Source organism: Phaenicophaeus curvirostris, chromosome 9, assembly GCF_032191515.1.
Source record: "Phaenicophaeus curvirostris isolate KB17595 chromosome 9, BPBGC_Pcur_1.0, whole genome shotgun sequence".
In the NCBI taxonomy this organism is placed as follows: Eukaryota; Metazoa; Chordata; class Aves; order Cuculiformes; family Cuculidae; genus Phaenicophaeus; species Phaenicophaeus curvirostris.
The window spans coordinates 24,105,139-24,128,084 of record NC_091400.1 but is presented as its reverse complement, the minus strand read 5'-3'; the positions used below and the strand labels follow the sequence as shown (position 1 = coordinate 24,128,084).

The window sequence follows — 22,946 nt, the reverse complement described above, 5'->3', positions numbered from 1 at the left end:
CTGTCTCTTGTGTGTATTAAAATTCTCCATTGATGTTCTCAGGGCACTTGCCAGTTTCTGGTCTTAGCCAGGAGATATTAAAGGAGACATTTGGATAATAAACAGTCCACGCTGTTCTATGGATGGCACGGACTCTGGAAGAGTTTTGACTTGGAACTTGCAGCATTGGGATAAACATTTTTCACACATCAAGTTTGGAGGTAGAGTCTTCCCTTGAGATTCAGACCTAAAGATAGTTTATGGCCTTTGCCCGGTTCCAACTGCAAATACAGAAGCAAGACCCAAACAACAGTGCTCTAATTCTGTCAGACATTCAATAACAAGACCTTCGCTGGAGATTAGCTAATTGATATTTAACTTCTGAAAATACGCTAATGCCTCTATTTTCCAAAGGTTAATTTTAAGTGTCTATCCAATGGAAAAGCTTTTAATCTCTTTATAACATAACCCTGTTACACTGATACATGTAGCACAAATAAACCAGTTACACTGACAGTAAAGCAAAAATGTCCATGAAGGCTCCTCAATGACGTCAGCAACACTATTCAAGACTGAACGTCAAGGGCTTCTGAAGAAAGGGGACATAAAGAGGTAATGATTATGCTCTTCCCAATTACTTATCCTGTTTCTCAAAATTATCAAATGCTGATCTCAAAAGAAATCTATTTTTAATTCAGGACTATCTTAGAATGCCCAACTCAGCAACTAGGTTCATTGTCTGTAGTCACAGATGCCTTAATTTATGAAAATATGCCAATATTGCAACTTCGATCATCTCTAGGGATACTCTTCATCCAAGGGGAATAGCATGCTCCCATTTCTCATATGCTTACATCTAATGAAAATATCAAGAAAAAAAAAACTTCAAAGTGTTTCTCAACTGCAGAACAAGGCTCTTTTGAGGGTCAGATTTTTCTGTTAATGTTAGAATTCTGGAAGCTTTACTCTTGGTTGCAGCAAAGGAAACTAGTTAACAATGCAGCAATACTGAGCTGAGAAACTTGCTGGTTTTCTCTTCATCAGCACAGCAAGTTAATTAAGCCTCGCAAAAAATTATTTGGAGCTTTCATAAAGTTATCTTTGCAGTTGCTATGTATACTTGCAAATTTTTTTACCTTGGTGTTATTGCTTGAAGCCTGCAAATAGACACGATGTGGTTGCTGCAGCAATTTTTGATCACAACTCCAGAACAGATCTGGATCATCACTTTGTCTTGCAACACTAAAAAGGTAACATTAGTTGAGATAACACACTAACAGGTTGCTTCCTATCATGGATACAGCTTCCTTGCACCACTGGTAGAAGTCAGCATATCTTCATTTACAGACTACTGAGGCTGACCATGCTGCAAAGAGGCTGCATGAACAGTTAAATTGAAGGCATGGGGCAAAAAAACAGCAGCAACAAGAAAGTTAGCACCCATCAGGATGTATTTTGAAGTGGTTTGGACTACGCAGTGCTAGAGTAGTAAAAGTCAGAAGATTCAGACTAGCATGTAGTATTGAGAAGTACACTCTTTCAGAAAAGATTATTTGGGAAATTTCTAATTATCAAAAGGACACATTTAAATAGGCAGAAGGCAGATCAATATTAAACTCATGCCATAAGCCTTTGTTGTCACAAGTGACCCCAATTCAGTTAAATCCTAATACACAGCAAGAAAAAAAATTCTTCATGCTTTTACAAATGAAGATAGTGATATTTCACCAACTGGGCATCAGAGGCAATATAAAAACATAAATGCTAAGGAAGAACTTCAGCCATATTCACTGGGTAAAACTGTCTATAAGAAAAGACTCTAAACTTATTTAAACAGCCACCAAACCCCCTAAGGTCTTACTAATACACCTGAAAGTGCCTATCACAAAAGATCAAAGCTTAAGGGTCAGTATTTCACAAGTCGAGGAACAAAAAGCTGAAATAACTCTTAGAACCAAACATTTACTTAAATGAAATTTTATCCTGTTAAGATAGGAAGCCAGAACATATCCAGAATAAAAATGCCTGTTTCTAGTGTAACTTGTACTTAGAATAATACAATGGTTTGGGTTCAAAGGGACCATGAAGGGACCAATACCTTGCAGTGAGCAGCGACATCTTCAACTCAATCAGGCTGCTCAGAGCCACATCCAACATGACCTTGAATGTTTTCGGAGTGGGGCATCTACCACCTCCCTGGGCAACTCGTGCCAGTGTTTAACAACCCTAAGTGTAAAAAATTTCTTCCTAATATCTAGTCTAAACCTCTCCTCTTTCCATTTAAAACCATTATCCCTTGTCTAATTGCTACAGGCCCTGCCAAAAAGCTTTTCCCCATCTCTCTTATAAGCCTCCTTTAAGTATTGAAAGGCACAGATCTGCGGATAATTTTTCACAGCTAGATATGCATTAGTTCTGAAAACAGAAGTCCTGCAAGTCAGGACAAAAGCAAAATCCGCTTAGCTATACTGAGCATAAAATATGATTGTTATGTATTAAAAAATGAAACATCATGCTTTCTTTTTTGCCTCAGAACCAAAAATATTAATACACATACCAAGTTTCGCAGCCTCCTGCTTCAAATTGCATAGAAACCTAGTACTAAATCACTTGTTAGAAAATAATCGACTAGCAACTGAAGAGGTTACAGAACTTAAAATATTTGTTTTAACTCAAGCCAACTTGTTTCTCTACATAAGTGGTGCTAATCCAGCAACAAATTAGTTGTGCTCTTGGGGCAGTCACATGACCTATTGTGACTTCAGCAGATACACCAAGTCCGCTATGAAACTTGCATACACCAGTTTGATAAATATACCTAATATACTGGGTTTGGAATGAGGCAGAGGTATGAAGTATAGTCCTAAACCTGCTTGCTGTCTTGGAGGTCTGTGGTTACTAATGGCAGTACACACTAAGAAAAATAAACAGCTAATTCAGTAAAGGTAAAGGAAACCCCACTAGAATATCACTAGCATATAAAACAGCAAAGGAAAGGCAGCTGCACATTTAACATAAAAAGAAAACAGAAGACTGCAAGACAGACTGCCTCTGAACAATGTAATATGGTTTTAAGTGAAAATTGTACTCAGAGCCTTACGCTGTGCTGGCTGTTAGACCAACACAAATGAGTGCATTCTATTCCCTGCCCCACCTACTGGAACAAAGAAGCATACTTGCATTAAACTTTAAATATAGCAACTGTTAAAAGCTGAGACTTCTTGTGCTAGAGACCACTTACATCATCATAGACTGAAAGAAGGAATTATTTCAAGGCCAACGGTACCTTTCTCCAGTATGTGTTTGCTTAATAGTGCAGACATCAGAACTGCTGAGATTCAGAATCCCTTTTACAGTAATGCTTTTATAACATGGTACAACTTGGTTTTTTTTATAGCAGCACGAACTGTATTTAATACTGTAAATACTAAGAAGAGGTACCAGGGCAGTTGTTGATAATACTTAGCTTTCCATCAGCATTACGCAGTACTTTGAAAGCCAACTCCTACACGAACTATCTCTAATGCATCTATTAAGGCTGTCACTATATAGTGAAAGCAGAACCGCTATATTTGCTTTTATACTAATAAGTGTTCTGCAATTAAACTTAAAAGCACTGAGAGAGAACTGAAGATGGAACAAGATGCTCATCATTGCATAGTTTAGCAGACCCCATAAGTGGCTCACATATCATGAAGGGTATGTTCAGGACACGGAGTTCTTCAACGGGCACAACCAGAACACATTAGTGTACCAACGCTCTTCCTCCAGTCTACGTATGCCAATGCAGAGAGTGAAAGGCTTGAACGTCAACTAAAAGTGGCACAGAGATGAGTGAAGACAAACCCCTGTAGCTTCATACTGAATTCCTTAGCTATGCTGGAACAAGAGAGATGGATCAATGTCTCCCACTGTCACCAGTTTCACTCAAGTCTTTCAGTTATTCATAAGCAGTTGTATCACACGGACTTCAGCTACAATCATTTATGAATGCCTGCATATTTTAAGCGGATACAGCTTCCCCCATGCACTTCTTCTGGTGAGCCCTTCTTCTGAAATTGATTTCTTGCTCCCTACTCAAAACACAACAGAATGAAGCAGCAATATTCTCATCATTAGAAATAAAGCTTTTCACTGTGTAATTCTTGTTCAAGGCTACATTCTAGTAGGTAAAACCTCTAAAAATACAAACATTATTATAACATTAAATGCTTGCTGTGACATTCTGTTAACAAGCTGGAGAGCATGTAATAAACATACCTTCTATGAAATCATTTTCACTATACAGCTGCCTCTCTCGTACTCCATCATCTTCATCTTGTCCATCTTCTTCATCTGGATTATTGATAACTTCTAGGCCAGCTTCGATAACTTCCACCAACTCATCTCGTTTATCCTTTCTAACAGGTTTCTCTTCTGGATGCCGAGTGAGCCCCATCTCCAACTGGAACACTTTCACGGATGTAAAGCTTTCAAAAGGAATGACGCCATATTCACTAGGCAGTTTGGCCCCCATGCTCACCTCAGCTTTGTCAATCTGGGAATGAAGGAACTCCAGGAGGTCACTGGATGCTTGTTCTTTGGTGCCCTGGTAGTTCATACCATTGACCTTGGGGCTCTTTTTTTCCTGCAGGGATTTCAATTTATCACTCATTTCCTGAAGCTCTTGCTTTAACTGGGCAATCTGACGTTTCAGACTGGTAGCTCTGTTTTGATAATGCTCTTCTTGTTCCTGCAAGAGAGCCTGATAGTATTCTTTACCCACGTTTTCACTTACAACACCAGGCAGAGGTGCATTACCATCTGTTTGTGGAGCACACTCAAGCAAATACATGAGCAAGACTAAACTGAACAGTAAAGCAAGGCCCACTAACAGCCAACGAGTCTTGGCTTGAATTACTATACCTCTTCTGGGCATTCTTGTATTATTTCCGCTTCCAATCTAAAAAGATGACTTGTCTGCTCATGCCTTCCAGGGAACATCACCCCAGAGTTCGAATCTTTGTAAAAGAATGACCATAATCATTACTACAAGTTTTGATCAAGTAGCCAATGAGCAGTTTTCAGCCTCTGCCTTAATCGGGTGTCATTGCAGAGACATAAATCTGAAGTTCCTATGTCATCCATAACCATCAACTGTAAGTTTGGTTGACGCCATACAATTTGTTCAGGATTTCCTATGCTAAAGAAAAAACCCTGCCGAGGGAGTTGAAGATGGAAGATGCCAGCAAGGAGTCATATTTCCATGTCCTATTTCAACCCTAGTTGAAGGATTTTAGCCTATTTGGTGCTCAGTATGGAAATTCTGCAAAAGTAATTTTATAAACTTAGAATAGACAGCAATTTTTATCTTCCCATTATGTGTAAGTGAGAATGGTCTACAGTTTAGTAACAGTAAATTTCATTGGCTAGTCAGGCTTTTCCTCTGGTATTTGAGGATTTTATTCCACTTCCCCTCCTTTCCTTGGAATTTGTGGTTTGAGTCAGCAAAAGGAAGACAGAACCTAAAATTAAAAGAAAGGTGCATATTAAAACTACAAAGCAGCTGGTCATTTGAAAAACACATGAACAAAGTTGTAACATATGGATACAAAGAAGTGTTGAGGCAAGGGGTGGGAAAAGGAGAAAAAGAAAATATTCTTTCCACTGCATTATCCACCCATGATTCCCCCCACCTTGACAGTGCCTGAAAAGTATCAGTAAGGACAGTCTAATGAAATACATTTTTAGCAGTAAGGCTTATAGTGTTGTCAAGTTTGGGGTTTAACTCCCCCATCCCTTCTTGGGTTCAAGAAAAAAAAAAGACCAAACTCCATGGTCTTCCTACTCCACTACACTAAAAAAATCCAAGAACTATTTGGAAGCAACAGCTTGCATTTTCAATTGCTTTTACTTTAAGTAAACATCTTCTAGGGAATATTCATTCATTCAAGTATTGAAAATTTAAATATCAAAGTTCATAGAAACTGCATTTTAGAATACATCAAATTCAACAGAAATTCAAATTCAAGCCCCCATTCCCAAGTGATGAAAGGAAGACTCAGACTATTCATTCATGAACACATCCACCTTTTGATTTGGGTAGGCATTGTGAAGAGGCTTTGACCGTCTGTATGGGTCACTCTTTTACACCACTGCCCAAACCAGGAAAGACCACAGTTATGCAGGAGGGTGATATCAAAAATCCTACTCTGCCATGATAGTCAGCAAAACTGTTTCTGTGCCTCTTCCATGATAGACAAAGAGCTAAGAAGCAAGCCTAACGCATGTTAGTCTACTTTCGAACACTAATAAAATACTTTTGTTTAAAACTTGGTTGTAGAAAATAAGTGAAGCTCATTAACATTCTTTCCAGGGATCTATGAGGTCCACATCCACTTCAAGTGTGTGGTGTAATTACTAGTCAGGGGAAAGTTCCGGGTCTTCTCATTTAGTTTCAGTTTGTTTACGAGACTAGAGAACAATTAGCCATTCCAATATGCCTTATAATAAGTGTTGGACATGTTTTTAATCAAAACCACCAGCAGCCATAAACTCTGTCTTCCTTGCAAATAATCCACACGATGCATTCCATGCGTTTACAAACACCTCACAACCCTTCTCCTCTATCATATCCTTGCAACACTTCTCCCTTCCCATTCAGTTTCCAGCATCGGGATACTGCTTTAGTAAGAACCAGGAACCACATCAGTTGCATCATGGTATTCATCAGCCTCATTTACGAGAAAGCTCCAGTAACAAGACCTGAAAGATTCAGTACTTTATTCATACCACCAACACCGATGTCTGCAACAGCTGAGCCTCTGTTTGCTTGCAGGTCACATGCACTGAGCTTTGCCAGAGCTGCACACCTTGGAGTTGTCCAACCAAAGTCTACAGGACTGCTTGAAGCAGTTCTTCCTATTTCTAGTTCATGAATAAATTTGATCCACTATGGGGAAGTTCTTAATGCACCAGCGTAAGGCAATAGTTACCTGAAACAAAAGCTTTTGAATGCATGTAAAGCACTGAACACTTTGGTACAAAATAAGTAAGTTTTATCAACTGAATTCTAGGTGACGTCCTTTAAGTCCAAACAAGACAGAAGTTAGTCACTCCTCACTGCACAAAACCAACATTATATAAATGCAAGTTCAATGCCTATACAGAGTGATCAACACCAGATGTATCCTCAGACTATTGACCATGATCCAGATGTGGTGAATCAAGGAGACAGAAGAAAAAGCAGTATACAGCATAAAACCAGTTCACAGAAATGATGTAATACCATTCCAAGCTTTCTTTAGTACAAAGTTGCCTATATGACGTTTTTTCACATTTCTTCTTGAATTCTTGTCCTGTTAGACCACAAACGAGGTGAAGCCACAATAAATAACGAAGAACATATGTTTCTTTAAACCTAGTAAAATGCTAGACTGTACTAAAGCCAGTCCACAGAGAAGCTGGCCTATCTTTCATCAGTCAAGGCATAATGAAAAATGATCAAACTACCCAAAAATATTGACAAATTTAGTCCCAACTGTTTTTCAATGCACAGCCTCATTAATGCTGTGAAGAATAGTATTTCTGCATTGCTGTACACACAAACACAGCTATCATATCACTACAGAAATCAGCTTTTATACTTAGGCAGAGATGCTTTTGGTACTGGGGACAGGGCAGGAAGCAAGGCTGAGTCTTACAGCTCAGCAGGACACAAAGAAGAGAGCTTTGTACTTTTTCTTTACCTTTATCCTCACTTTTACAGGACAATTAAAGATGATGAAAGCACATATGAGAAAGCAGGAGCTAATGTTTCTTGTTAAGACTGTCTTAAATGATTATTTGAGCTACCATTGTACAATTTGATAATGGACAGTGCAGGCAGCTGCAAACTGCACCCAAGCCTAGTTCATCACTGAACCTCCAACTTAAAGACACCAAAGACAAGCAACCTCCTACCGCCATGGGCTTTAAACAATCATTAACTGTTGTTACTCAATAAACAGACCTCCCCAAAGCTGGGCCATCAATCTAGTAGGTCTTTATTCAATTCCCACTCTACCAATAAATTGCCCTGTGTTCAACTTTGATGAGTCACTCTGTAGGTCTCTTGGTGTCTCAGAAGCAAGTGACAACAGATTTCCTCATGCGGCATGAAAACAACACAAAGTATCCGGAGATTAAGATTCCCCTAGAGAATAGCAGGGGGAATGAAAAGAACAACTCTGTTCCCAGACTGGCTGTTTGCCTTGCATTATTACTGCAAGAACAAATGATGATAACTGCAGATTTCTGAGCATTCCCACTGGCCCTTCACCTGTTTACAGGAGAGAGCCCTTCTGTGGAGCTCTGCCCTCAGGGGTGCTTTGGGAAGAGAAATACTAAATCCCGACTTCTGAAGTAATGAAAACGACACGTGGTGGGCTGTAGAGAGCTCACTGGTACTTTTCCTTCTAGGTTCTAATTATTCCCTCCTCAGTTCAAGCACTTTTCTATTGAGCTAGTGACAATTTTGTTAACGACAGCCTTTCTGCACAAACACAGGCCTTGCCCATTTATCTTTGACAGTTTTCATGCGATGCCATAAAGAAAAGGCATTTTTCCCACTACAGCTTCCCTATCGCCTTTAAAGGCAAGGAATGTCTGTGCAATCAGTTATGTTAAACATTACAATTTTAAATTGCACAGAGCTGAAAGGGTAAGTTAGTTTGCTAAAGGAGTGGGGACTGAGCAAGCTTGGGCATCCTTTTCTTCCGCGCCAGTATTCCTTTCGCCAAGAAGTCATCATAAAGCAGTCAGACACAGGTTTCACCTTGCATCCTTAAAGGAGTGAGTGAAACCAGCAACAATCTTAATTCTCATCCCATGAGAAAAGCAGGGTTTACAAGTCCTCTATTTCACTATCCTCTCTTTTCAGAAAAGCACTAGTTCTGCATATTTACAACCCAAATTTGATATGAATTAGGCCTGGCACAGCACTATTTTACGAATTCTAGTAACTACTCTAAATTGTAGAAGTTTATTGTAAGAGAAAGCAGGCTGTGAAACCCCAGAATTAGCAAAAGCACACAGGATCCCAAGAATCCCAATAGGAAAATTAATTTAGCATCACAAGGTACATTCTGATGTTTATGAAAAAGAACAATAAAATTACCTGGAAATCAGTAATAACACAGTAGTCCCTGAGATCAGCATTTCAGTGTTTAAAGATTAAGGTCCAAGCCTTAATTGCGTACACTGATATTTCAGTTTATTTCAGTTCTTTGAAACAAGTCTATTTGCAATACTCCCCCTGTGATATCCAAAGAACAAGACATCTGAGGCTCATTCAATACTTTAAGATCTGCAAGTTTTCCAGAAGCAACTGGTTGTTATTCTTTCTGCACTTCCAGTGCCTTATGTATATTCAACTATGGAAATGTTTCTGTTCCTTACAAAAGAGCTCATTGATTCTCTAAGCACAAGGGAATAGACCAGCATGCTAATTGAAAACGCTTGTAAATTTGTTTTTATTATATTAGCATTCTGTTTTGGTTCCTTGTGGTGAAGGATGAGCACCTCTTTCTAAAGAGGGGAAACACTCACACTTAAAGAAGTGACCTAATTCAGTGGACACAGGCTTCATGTCACACTGTACAGACATTCCTCATTGTAGCACGTTCTGCTTTAACCATGTCCTTGTGGTTCAGCATGCCCTAGATGGTCATAGTTCAGCTGCTTATGAAATTCCAGCTGATTTTCATAGTTATTTTATTGTTCGTAATTTCACCCAGATGCCTTAGACATTCATTGTCTCAACCCCCACTCCATACACAGACTTCTCTCCTTGGCAAGTTATACAATGAAAACCTGAGGTCCAGTACCATCCCTTGAATATTCCGCCTTATTCTGAAGAAGAGTGTCACTGAAAAAAGAATTGCTTATGAGCATCAGAGAACCTCTACATGCACAGCTATTTTTTCACCCGCTGAAACCAAGACAAAGCAAGTTGGCTGTCTTAGCTGCTGCAGACAATTTTTATATAAAAACCCTAGAGTGAGAAACCTGAAATCGTACCTTAAGTATGCAGAAACACATCTCTGCTTAGACAGTCCACAGAGCTGTAGACTCAGAAAAGACACAAAGAAATTTATCCAGGGCTTCATTATACAGTTCTAGTCAATCATGTACAAAATCAGATTCTTCTGCTGTTGAGAAGGTTAATAGAAGGGGAAAAACAAAGAAGAGCAAAAAGAGCCATGAGAAGAGTTAAGGGCCATAGTTCTCACTTTCCACAGAAAACTAATCTTTAAGCGAGTATTTCACCCTCACCGGACTGACTGTGAAAGACAGAATCACAGAATGGTTTGGGCTAGAAGGGGCCTTAAAGCTCATCCAGCCTGGCCTCGAACACCTCCAGGGATGGGACAGCCATGACTTCTCTGGGCAACCTGTGCCAGAGCCTCACCACCCTCACAGGAAAACCTTTCCTCCTAAAACCTAATCTCGCCTCTTTCAGCTGAAAACCGTTCCCCCTTGTTCTACCCCTGCACTCCCTGATCAAGAGCTCCCCCCCCACCCCGCAGCTCTCCTGTAGCCCCTTTCAGTACTGGGAGGCAGCTGTAAGGTCTCTCTGGAGTCTTTTCTCCAGGCGCTAGAGAAGATAATAACATGGTTTCATCACAATTCCACCATCTAATCTGCTTTCAGCTACAGCTCTGCCTCCCAAACACACAGACACACTGCTGGATGGGAGAAAATGTGAAAGCCACTATCAATTTATGGAAATACCTACATTCGAGGAAACCAGCAAGAAAATGAAAATAATCACAAAATCGTTCAAGACCTTACCAGTTTCATAACAGATACTGAAGAATTTGAAAGTTGTACTTACACACATCACCAACACTGCCTGTGGTAAATCAAAGACACCAGGCACAAGCAGTAGCTTATTTTCAGGTTTTTGAAGTTTAGAGCATAATATTCTGTTCCAATCCATCACAACATGCAGTTTTAGTTTGGAAGCACAGAACCTCAGCTGTGGTAGCTACTCACATTATCTGACACTAATGAGTTTTTCTTCCAGCTTCTTCTTATGATTTTCAAAATTTCCTCGTGTCCTTCTCTGTACCTTCCCAGTATTCCAATCACCTTGGCATGCTCACAGGGGCAACAGTGCAGGACCAAATCTGTAAGAGCACCCAGCAGCACTCCTCAACAGGACAGAGTAGTTTCTGCACAAAGTTATTCCTCCAGACATTGCAGTTCTAATCCAGAAGTCCAAGAGTTAAAAAACCCAAACCAACAAGGCTTTGGGAGCCTAAGTGACTGAATCAGTTCTCCATCAGATCTAACTCAACCTCAAAATCTGTGATCCTTGTGAGCTTATCACCTCCACTTGGTTGATAGAAATGAAAGATGGTTGCTTTTGGCTCGTGTCTATCAGTCATGTGGCAGACTCCAAGCAGTATCAGATCTGCAGTCACCTACATTGCTGAAGCCAGCCTCACTGGGCTGCTCATCCCCTAAAAACGTGCTGAGCTATCAATTTAGCACTGCTCCTGTTCACTCACTGGTTTGGAGACTTTCATCTCCCTCCTCTTTCTTTATTATAAACTCCCAGTGGTAAACACTGCCAAAGCCAGAGCCTCACAGGGGGAGCAGGGGGACAATGACAACTGCACACTGATCAATGATCGTCTTTGCTCATTTTTAATTAAAGACATGGAAAAAAACCCTGACACACAGTCAACACAAGAACTACTGTATACTTTATGAACAGCCTGCAATGAATTATCAAGTGCTCAAGTGTATCTGCAATAGGTAACTACAGCCATGTGTTTAGTTTCAAAGTGGGAAGGAAAAACATTCATGCATTTGGCACAAGGATCATAGTAGTTTTCGTAGTACACAAGGGAGTTTTAGTTCAGACATGGGAACTTGCAGAAAAAAGTTATTTCAGTGATGGGTGACAATGATCACAGGATTTATTAATAGTCCCTATGCAAATGGTTTATTTTACAACAGCAATATTGTGTTGTTGCCAGCAGAAACACTGTGCTCCAAAATAAAATTAATACCAACCCTCCACAATTTTCCATTGCAACAGACTCCAGTACACAGGGAAGATACAAGGGGGTTGTCATCTCCCTTATTTCAAGCAATAGATCAGCTCACGCTCAACACTAACTACTTCATTGATAAAATATTCTGACTTTTTCCAGGACCAACCCTGTTTATTAACCCCCTCTTTTCAAGAGATGGAACTGAAGCAGCACACTTAATCCTAACCTTCTTTAAAAGAAAACACAGAATAGAGTTTCACTTTAATAGTGGAGTTCAAACTCTGTGAGATGGAGTTTACCTAGACTTCATCTGTGAAGAACAATCGCAGAGGTCTTGCTCTTTACAGCCTTCCCAAACTTTCTCTTACAACTGCTGCCTCAGTTTAAACAAGGTCACTGGTGTGTGTACAATGGCAACAAAGATCATCAGGGCTGCGTAAAGGACCCATTCTGCCCTTGGATCACACACCCCTTCCCCAGCCTGCATACATAACCAAGAGACAAATCAGCATGCCAAGCCTACAGAACAGGAAATCATACAGGTTTTCTAGTCTCCGTTCTCAGTGGTACTGCTAACAGAGCAGAAAGCAAGCAGAAGGTGACATCCAGCAACCTAGAAATGGTGACGTTTTTGCCACAACAGCCCCTGGAAAAAGCAATCACGCTCAAACGAAGGCAACACTAAGTGTTCTGAAATGATCTAAATGCAGTTCTTACATCATCAACTGTGAAATAACAAGTAAAAAATAAAAGTACGTTTCCTGCAACAGTTTTATCTCCCTTAAGTCAGAGAAGCAAGCAAGTTATCGTATGTCCTGGCACTGTTGCTCCTACACAAAACCAAATCCATTACATAGTTAAGTGGACAAATTAAAGAACAACGTTACTCACATTATTTACTTTATAGCTAACCCAAAGTAAGCAATGAGCTTATGAATAGAAGTCCTGCTTTGGCTTCAGTGAAGGCAGAGCAAGCCCATTTGTCTGGAAACTGCTGAATTGAAATTAGAACTTGAAACCAAACCAGCTACACCTTAACTGTGCCAGTCGCTATTATCCTATTTCAGATATGGCCAGGAAATAAAAAGCAACTCACAGTCACATCACCGTTTTTATGAAGAGAAACATCTGCTTGGCAAGAAAGCAGCTCAGTAAAATATCCCAGGTAAGAGCAGCTGAAGTAGCTCTGTCTGTTTCAAAATTATTATTAAAGAGCTACCCTGAAACACTTGCTACCTTCGGCTGCCATAAAGTAAACAACTTTTCTGTTTTACACACATTTTCCTATAGTTTGTACTATTCAGCTTGTGGGTTTCTGCACTGCTGTAGGCACTATTCTGCTTTCTAAATTTGGCAAAAAACCCACAAACTCCAAACTCAGAGAAGCAAACTTTCCCCTTACTGTAAAGCAATTAAAGGAACAGCAGTATTATACATGACTACATTTATTTTGCATGCCTCTAAATTGTTAAATTTCAACCCAGTAATAGGAACAAAAGTACAACTTCCTAGCTTAGTACGATTATCAAGGAACACCTTTCTATTAGTATTCCCAACATCTCAAACAATAAGTCATTTTGTACATCAGCATTAGACAAGAATCTGACCTACTTTCCCACGTGCTTTACCGTAACCTTATTAATAACACACTCTGCATGAGGGACTGCATTAATTACATGGGCTACTAACATGCCACCAAAGTCCAGGGCAGAGCACCCCAGCAACTTTCCCCACTCAATGCCAGGACTCCGGTCTGTTCACTAGCAGAAGCTCCAGACAGCAAAACTAATGCTCTGCAGTCGATCAAGGGCAAAAGGACAGCTGCATTCCTGTGGAGGAGACCTTGAATGAAACTAAATCACAGTTCTTACAGAAATGTTAACTTATCTTCAGTGGTGCATAGCAGTCTTCATTAGAGTAAATGTAGCAAAATCTTTATACTCCTTTCAGTAAGACAGAGCAACAGCTGCAGCAAGAAGTAGAAATAAAGCTTAACATGTCCAGTAGTCTTCAAAATAGTAATGCTGTAGGAGGGTTGGGGTTTTTTTGTGCAAGAAAACACTCTGGTTTCAGATGACAGAAAAACCAGTTACACTTAAAGTGCATCACCTTACAGTGAATGAGGAAAGGTAAAATAACTCTTTAGACACCCAAACTGTTTAAACACTTTAAAAGGTCCCAACTAAATTTGTTCCCCACACAGGATAAACATGCTCCAGTAAACACAACAGAACACTAAATGGTAATCAACGATCCTAGCAGGAGTGCACAGCATCCCTAAGTTTTCACTGATGCCGTTTAAACAAACACTGAGAATGACTGAAATTGCCAACTGTGGGAATGGCAGCTGGCAAAACCAAAGCTGAGTATGATGGGATTTTCTTGGAATCCCATCACCTAAGCATACCACATCTAGCTACATTCTCTGAATCAGATTGTCTTCAGTTTCCTGGCATCTCTTACTTATCTGGTTCTCTACGTATGGAAACAGCGTAGTTACTGTACCTTGAGTGCAGTAAAAATATATATTCCAATATATGTAAACTGTCGAGTTATTTTTAAAAGATAACTGTTAACGAAGTTAACACACAGAGCCAGTGGAACATTTCCCACTGGGGGAGCTAAGGAGAGAGGTCGCAAATTGAGTCTCGTTACACTTGTAAAGCAAATCTGAAATGCTGTGGAGCAAACCATAGTCCCATTTGAAGCTCTCAAAGATACCTAATGGGTGGTTATAATATACAGATTTTTTTTTTACCCCATCAAAAGAAGAGATGAAGAAGGACAGTCCTTAGCCAGGGTGTGCTTTCTAACGGTTGCAGAGCTAATTTGCCAGCATTTTAAAAAGCAGTTAGAGACTTGATCCTGTAGAACAGTTGGATTTTTTTCATTTCCTGTAATCCTTCTATGTTAAAAGCTATGCTATTTTCAAGGAGGTACAAATTCAGGTTATGAGAAAGCTGTCACAGGTCAAGTGAAAAGAAGTGAGAAGTTGAATTCTCAAGGGCACCTGAACCTTTCTTAAAAAAGACTTTCAGACTTCTATTAATACCAGTCTTAGAAGCAGAATTGTATAGAGACAATGGATTTAAATGTCATTAAAAAGTATCACTGGACAGCTATGTACTAAGTACTTAAAAAGGGCCTTCCAATACTTAAAGGGGGCCTACAGGAAAGCCAGGGAGGGGCTCTTCAACAGGGAGTGCAGGGATAGGACAAGGGGAGGTGGTTTTAAGCTGAAAGAGGGGAGACTTGGATATTAGGAAGAAATGTTTTCCTGTGAGGGTGGTGAGGCACTGGCACAGGTTGCCCAGAGGTCATGGATGCCCTATCCCTGGAGGTCTTCAAGCCCAGGTTGGATGGGGCTTTGAGCAATCTGATCTAGTGGCAGGGGGGTGGAACTGGATGGGCTTTGAAGTCCCTTCCAAACCAAATCATTCCATGATTTTAAGTAGGACCACAACAATGTTCTCATTAAAGCTACAATTTATGGCCAAATTTTATGGGGGATACCCTGGATCATGTAATATTTGCCTGAAAATATCATCATTGCAAGTCTGAAGAGCAATAATACTCCTGAAGTGACCACTGGAAGACACTTCTGGGCATTTTGTCCAAGTGGTAGTATGGCTTGAGTGTTTTAAAACATCTTAAACCAGTTTAAGATATAATTTGATACAGAAATCCTGAGAAAAATGCTGCCTTGAAAAAATCAATCACCCGAAAGTTTTTTCAGCTAGCTCAAGTTCACATGTAGCATTCCAAACTGGGCTTATTTTGCTGCGCCTCAGTCCATGAATCTAAGATTGAAAGAGGAACAGAGCCTACAATAAAAATCAGCGAAGTGGTTCAGGTTCTGCTTTCAGCACAACAAATCAGCCATGAATATGTCATCAGAAGTGAAAGCTGGATGCCAAACAATTGAGAAACATCTGGTGTGTTCGAGAAGCACAGCTAGATGCACTTATGTCATCTATAATTTTTCAGTTTGACATTATAACTAAGCATTAACTTATTCTTAAAGGACTAGCAATCCCAAGCTTCATTGAACACCAAGAAGCTAGCAGCTTGTCAGAACTATCTACCTTGATGTCGGGAGGTTGCCTTGCATTGAAAAGGACACTAGTATGAAAAACAGAAACACCAAACACTCAGCCCTTCGTGTTACCCTGCTCCATCTCTCTCTGGCTTGTTCTTCAAGTCACGAAACCAGTCTTTGGACCACTGGAACCATCCTTCCTCCACTTCAGGAAGAGATGATCATGATTTGGAAAGGAGAAATGTCACAAATTTTGTAAACCTTTGTGGAGTTTTTTGCAAGTTCCTTGTTCTTCTGTTGTGCTTATATTCCACAATTTTAGTTTTGCACCCCAGCAGGGACACATAGGTTGTTACCACAGACACTTCTCGCAAGCCACGGAAAGTGCTGCATTTGACACATGGTCCTACTGGCAGCAACTTCTGTTATGCTATTTTAATACTGGTTTGAAGTTCTGTAACTTTCTCCTCTTGCCCGTTCAACTTAAATCCCTTTCACACTCCATCTCTCTATCTAAATGGTTAAAACTCTAATAGAGGCTCAGGACGTTACACAACTAAGAAGCAACTCTGCAGGGTTAAATGCAAAAATATTCAAAGTCACTAGATTATGCCTGAAATAAAAAAAACTCCAAAAAACAACACAGCTTAAAGAAACATGCTCAGTAGGACTTAACAGCAGAATTTAATACAGCATTCTGGATGTTAAAACTCAATCCTGTTCCAAACACAGAGCACCGGGGCAGACTTTGCCTGGCACTGACATCTTCCTGGAGCACTGCTCCCGGACTGCACTGGGAAGAGGCAGGCATACCAGTTATGCCAGCCTTGGTCCAGTGGGCACCAACCACGCCAGACACTCAGCCTCTCACTCTGCAAACTGTACATCTCCACAAGACTTCTATCCATACCAGAAGCTCCCAGATCACATGAAAGATGGATTATACTGCTATCCCTCAGCAGCCTTAATTTCCACTCTTCTAGAGCCATGCAAGCCATCTGCTGTCCCTGGGGCTGCAGATAGCATCAGCAGTGCTGACAAGTGTCTTATAATTTTTGACATCACTGCTTGGGGAAACCTTTAAGAGACAGAAGGAGTACTACCACAAGTCCTCATCCCAAACACTCATCCAGGACAGATTTTATTTCATAGAAACTAATGACCTAGCCCTCCATATAATTCCAGAGACTCAAAACTGTGCTGAAGGCTGGCATTTTATGTATCACCTAAGAAGTCAGGATCCTTTAGGTCCTTTCCAACCTAGCACTCTATGATTCTGTAGTTTCAGAACATGCTTCAACACACAAGCTCATTTACTTCATCTCCTCTGCTTTAACACATTTCCACTCCTTTAATGCACCAATGTTCTCAATGAGCTTTAGCTGCTTCCTCTGCATCACCCCTCAACACCTGCCCTTGCAACAGCAACACAAACTCAACCCAGAAGAATTGTTTAAATACTATTTCTACTCTTTCTACAGAGAAGATACGTATAGAAGATACACCAGACAGGGACACTGGAGTAGGAAAAAACCTGCCTGGTTAGCTGTGTTCCTACAATTAACTATAAAATTTAACCCACATAATCTATAAGCAGAATTACTTGCTGCACCTCAGCCAACACCTTTAAACTCGCATGGCTTCCTGCAACTATACACCTGCAAGCCAGAAACTGTCCTTCAACATCTTTCTCTTGCAACTGGTATCTGAAAAATTATTAGGGTCCTTTTTCCTTACAAGATTACCTGGGACTAGTCACCTTCATTTCCAAAGTCACCTACTTTGGTGACTGCTGTGTACCTGCACTCAAATTCCCAGGGTTACATGTTCTTACCCTGTTACCTATTGAAGTAAAGCATTGGTTGACAACTGAGGTCATTCCTGGCCACAGCAGAGAAGCTGATGGGACACGAGCACTGGCTGTTGCGTGCTGGTCTGGGCTCTCCAGACAGCTGCTCTAAATGACATCCCTACCAAAAAGCCCAGTACCACTAGGAGATGGATCCTCTTCCAGAAGTTGCTTCACCAGTGAAACCTCACCATTTAGTATGGGGGAGGAAGAAAGGGCAAGAAAAACAGCAAGACAGACCTGCCCTTCATCACCCACCCACTCCACCGGCAAAAGATCTGTTTAATAAGAAGGAAGGAAGAATGTGAAAGAAAAACACATGAAGACCTGGCCTTTCTGCCACCCACCAATTGAGCTGCCAATAACGAGATGCTGAGAATCATCTATTGAGAAGACACACACACCCTCCACCGCTGGTTGGGCAGGTGCATAGGGTCCGGATCAAGAACTCCCCAGGAGGACTGTGAGGAGCACAATGCTGGCATACACTTACGCAGCAGACAGACAGTAATTATTAAAAGGCCTATCACCACAGCTATTTTTTATTACAGTTGGAGATGATAACGAATGGCAGGAAATGGTTAGATAAAAATAAGTATGTGCAAGATTTCCTCACTCGATCACTTCCTCGCCTGAAGCCACATCTGGATGCTCTGAACTTAGCTTTGAAACACTGATGCTCCATTGGTGCTCTTCCCAATGTTCACATTAGCACTCACAGCACCTGCAATAGCTGGCCAGCTCTATCAACTTGCTAATAAGAGTTTTAGAGTGCTTGGTTTATAAACAAGAAAAGCCTTAAAAACAGTTAAGGTAGAGCAGAGAGCATTCAAAGATATTCTTCTCACCATATTCCACTCCAAAATAGTTACAGAGCAAGGACTTCCTAGTGCCAGCACAGCAAGTGTACAACCTTCCCACACATATTTTCGTGTGCCATATTTTCACCTGCCATAAAATCTTCCCAGATTAACAAAAAAAACTCATTTCCTTTCCCATTGAACCTCTGATCTTTAGTGACAACATAAAGCTTGCAACGATTCTCTAGTTATACTTACCTGTTAAAGAAAGACGTTTCTCAGCTCGCAGTGACCATCAGCGGCACCAGTTTAGATTAGACACACAAGAAGGTGTAGGAAACCCAAGGAGCTCTCTAACCTGCCCGCCTCCATTTTCAGGCATATGCAAGATACCTACAGCCTTCCTACAAAAAATTTTCAACAGACTTGGGTGAAAGCAGCAGCCAGATGCACCAAACAAAGGCCTTAGTTGTCCGCCCCACCCCTTTACCAGTAGAAGACATTCATGGCAAGGTAGGCTACAGCTTGCAGTACCCTTCCTGTCCTCAGAAATGGTGTGGGTTTTGTTTTGTTTCTTCTTTCAAAAAAGCTTAATAAAAAAGGAATTGATATTATTAAAGTAATTTTACACATTCAGATTTTTAGAATAAACAATATTATTAATGGGAATGCTGCACTTCACTAATCACCATGCAAAATGAAACTGTTCTGGTAGACAGCAAAGTGCCTTTCGCAAATTCTTTGTACAAGCTGTGGCTATAACTCAGAAGTAACACTATACTCCCATTGCCTTATGAAAGCTTTGTATTTCTTTATGAGCATCTTGTGAGTTACGATCTCCTTTCCACACTCCCGCACTAAGCTTGCAAAACCACATTCAGTTGCATAGAAAAAGCAGTGGGTTTTTTCCATTTTTTTACAAATGTTACTACAGTCCTGAAATATCTTCCTTGCATTGTGCCCTTTGAGAACTTTTTTTTTGAAAAAAACACCTTTTTTAATCTTTATTTTAAGTTTTAGCTATATCTAATTTTAAGTCTTGTACTTAAAATTCCTGCCTATGGACTATTTTATTTTTCCAGAAGCAAGATTATTATGGTCTCTTCCCATATTTTTATTCTGAAGGGCTGGTCTTCTAAAACGGTAGGAGACAGATGAGCTAACTGAAAGCCAAGCACATTATCAGCTCCAGTGCCACTCAAATGTTTATCCAACCTCCACAATCCTGCTTCAGCATTATTTAAAGAGAAAATACTGCAAGTCATGAAGCTTGCTTCATAATGACAGGCTGTTTCACCGTTAAGAAAAACATTGTGCAATTTGTTTTCTGCAGTAAAAAAACCCTGGCCTCATATTTCCCTTACCCTCCCTACCCCAAGGTTAGTTTTATCTCTTAAAAGTTCAGGTCATTTTGGTGACCCTGTTTAGAAAGGGGTCCACAGAACACTTCTGGCAAGTATAAAAGCAGCACTGTGGTGCAGGGGTAGAAATTTTTGTGCCAGATACGCTTGTGGGTTTGCTTGGCAACAGACCAGAGCTACTTATCATTTAACTATGCCCTCAGATGATGTTTCTCATTGACTAAGACCCATATCCTGGGGCTCGAACTTTAAAGTAAAGAATTTAAATTCAAGAATAACTTGGCGTAACTTCTGCCATGATGCAGCAGCCATAATTAGAGGTTTAGGGGTTTAGGTTTCTTTTCTATTTTTCCTTCCCTCTTCAAGCCCAAGGAAGAAACTGAAACAAGGTCATGGGATCAAGAAAGGAAAGAACTATTCACAATCAACTGACTGTAGTCACACTGAGGTTTCTATGGGTTTTCTCCAGCAACAGACAAACTAAACAATTTCTATTTATGCCGTACAGTCCCGTACTCCAAAAACCATAGTTCTTTCTATTCCCAGACTATTGATGGTTTGAGACAGTGGTGCTGTAGCAGCACTCAGTGTGGGTCTCGTGATACTTACAATAAGGACGTATTGGCAAAGAGTCTCCTATAAAAGCCTCAGGGTATAATTGAGGCCTGTAACTAACACCCCACCGGTAAAACACATCTACCTCCAGTGACAGCTACCAGGAACACCTCCAAGCTGCCTTCTAGGATGGTGTTTGGGGACTCACTATCTACCTAATAAATAAAAGGAAGCCAGAAGCTTCCTTCAAGAAGCAGGATAGGATCTTTCAGCTAGTGCAAGGTGGAAAAGAAGGAATGGTCTCACTCATAGGCCCCGGCACTCAGTTTCAAAGGCAAGAAAATAAATAAATAAATAAATCTTAAAAAATAAGAGATTTTTGGCTGTATGACCATAGCTTGAGGGATATTTAGCCTGTTTTAGAACAATCCCACTCTTTTCCGCAACTCTTCCGAGTTACCTGTTGGAGCAATAGAATACACTTAAACTCCTTATACTTGTTGTACTCTGTGATGTACAAGCTTAACAGAAGAGAGCAATGTCTCAACTTCCACCTAACAGAGGGACTTGCAGAGAAAAAATAAAAACACCAACTACCAAACCACAGAATAAGGCAGATGTTAATCAAGCAGATCTGGATTGTACTTCACTGAAAACATGTAGTATGAAGCTTAATTCGTATACTCAGCTCTAAAAACTGTCTGGCAAACCGCAATGCCGGTTCTGCTTTAGCATTCCTCCCATAAATGAGTTTGTTTCAGGATTAACAGGCTGATAACAAGGACATAAATCTATTTTTGATATTCAGCATCAAAAAGCTCAAACTCCTACAGTTCACAAGAGCACAGAATTTACCAAGCAAGAACCAGGCTGGTAAAAAGCAGATGCAAACCATAGTTTGAGCAGCCTAAATAACCCACCTAGAATAAAAAGCCCTCATTATCATTTCCTCTGTTTGGGGGGGAAAGGAGATGCTGCAGGAAGGAATTGGGTTTTCTAGCAAAGGAAAACCGTGGTCAGCAGGAGCCTAAGGGTATGGGGAGCGACACGGGATGAGATGGGGAGGGGGGAGCATGAGATGGGGTGACACGGGATGCTGTGAGGCGACTCGGGGTGGGGGTGACACGGGGTGCCGCGGGGGTGCGGGGTGGGGGCTGCGACGCGGGACGGAGCTGACACCGTCCCCCCGGCCGGCTCCGCGGGGCCGCCGCCGACCCCGCTCTCCCCGGAGACGCTGGAACCTCCCGCATCGCCAGGCGCTCCCACCCCCGCAGACGCGCCCTCCGGCACGTTTCACGCTCGCTAAGCCCGGGCCGGCGCTAAAAGCCAGAGGCCCCGCAGCACCGCGCCCGCCCGCCCGCCGGTCCACCCCCCGCCTCAACCCCGGGGCCGCCGCTGCACTCACCGCGGCCGCCGCGGCGCCACTTCCTGTGCGCGAGGAGCGGCGGGCGGGGCCCACGGTGCCCAGGGGCTCGGCCCCGCCCCGCCCCCCGGGACACAGCGCCCCGCCCGCACCCGCCGCCTCGGGCCCGTCAGCAGGCGCTCCCTTTATCGTCCCCGGCCCCTTCCCCATTCCCATTCCCAACCATTCCCATCCCTGTTACCATTCCCATCCCCATTACAATTCCCATTCCCAACCATTCCCATCCCCATTACAATTCCCATTCCCAACCATTCCCATCCCCATTACTGTTACAAAACATCACCATTCCCATCCCCAACCATTCCTATCCTCGTTACCATTTCCAACCATTCCCATTCCAATTCCCATTCCCTACCACTTCCAACCATTCCCATTCCCAACCATTCCCATCCCCATTACAATTCCCATTCCCAACCATTCCCATCCCCATTACTGTTCCAAAACATCACCATTCCCATCCCCAACCATTCCCATCCCCGTTACAATTTCCAACCATTCCCATGCCAATTCCCATTCCCAACCATTCCCATCCCCATTACTGTTACAAAACATCACCATTCCCATCCCCAACCATTCCTATCCTCGTTACCATTTCCAACCATTCCCATTCCCTACCACTTCTAACCATTCCCATTCCCAACCATTCCCATCCCCATTACCATTTCCAACTGTTACCATTCTGATTCCCATTCCCGACCATTCCCATTCCCAAAAGTTACCAATCCATTCCCAACCATTCCCATTACAATTCCCATTACTGTTGTTCTCGTTCCCGCTGCCGTTACCATTCCCATTTCACCATTACTGTTGGCATTACCGTTTACCATTGTTGTTGCCACTGACGTTGTCTTTATCATTATTGCTGCCGCTACTGTTGCCGTTCCTATTGTTGTTCCTGCTATCATTGTCATTCC

The 22,946-nt window shown here is 41.5% G+C and overlaps 1 protein-coding gene across 1 annotated transcript in view; it reads right to left on the bottom strand.

The window, feature by feature from the left end:
- CSGALNACT2 (chondroitin sulfate N-acetylgalactosaminyltransferase 2) overlaps positions 1–22,092 on the bottom strand; it is a 33,398-nt gene extending 11,306 nt beyond the window's left edge. The window contains exons 1-2 of the mRNA XM_069863192.1: positions 22,015–22,092; positions 4,240–5,483 (exon numbers count right to left, since the gene is read on the bottom strand). Of these exons, the coding sequence (XP_069719293.1) occupies positions 4,240–4,897 (658 nt within the window). The 5' untranslated portion in view covers positions 4,898–5,483; positions 22,015–22,092. The remainder of the gene's footprint in view (positions 1–4,239; positions 5,484–22,014) is intronic.
- Between the last annotated feature and the right edge of the window lie 854 nt (positions 22,093–22,946).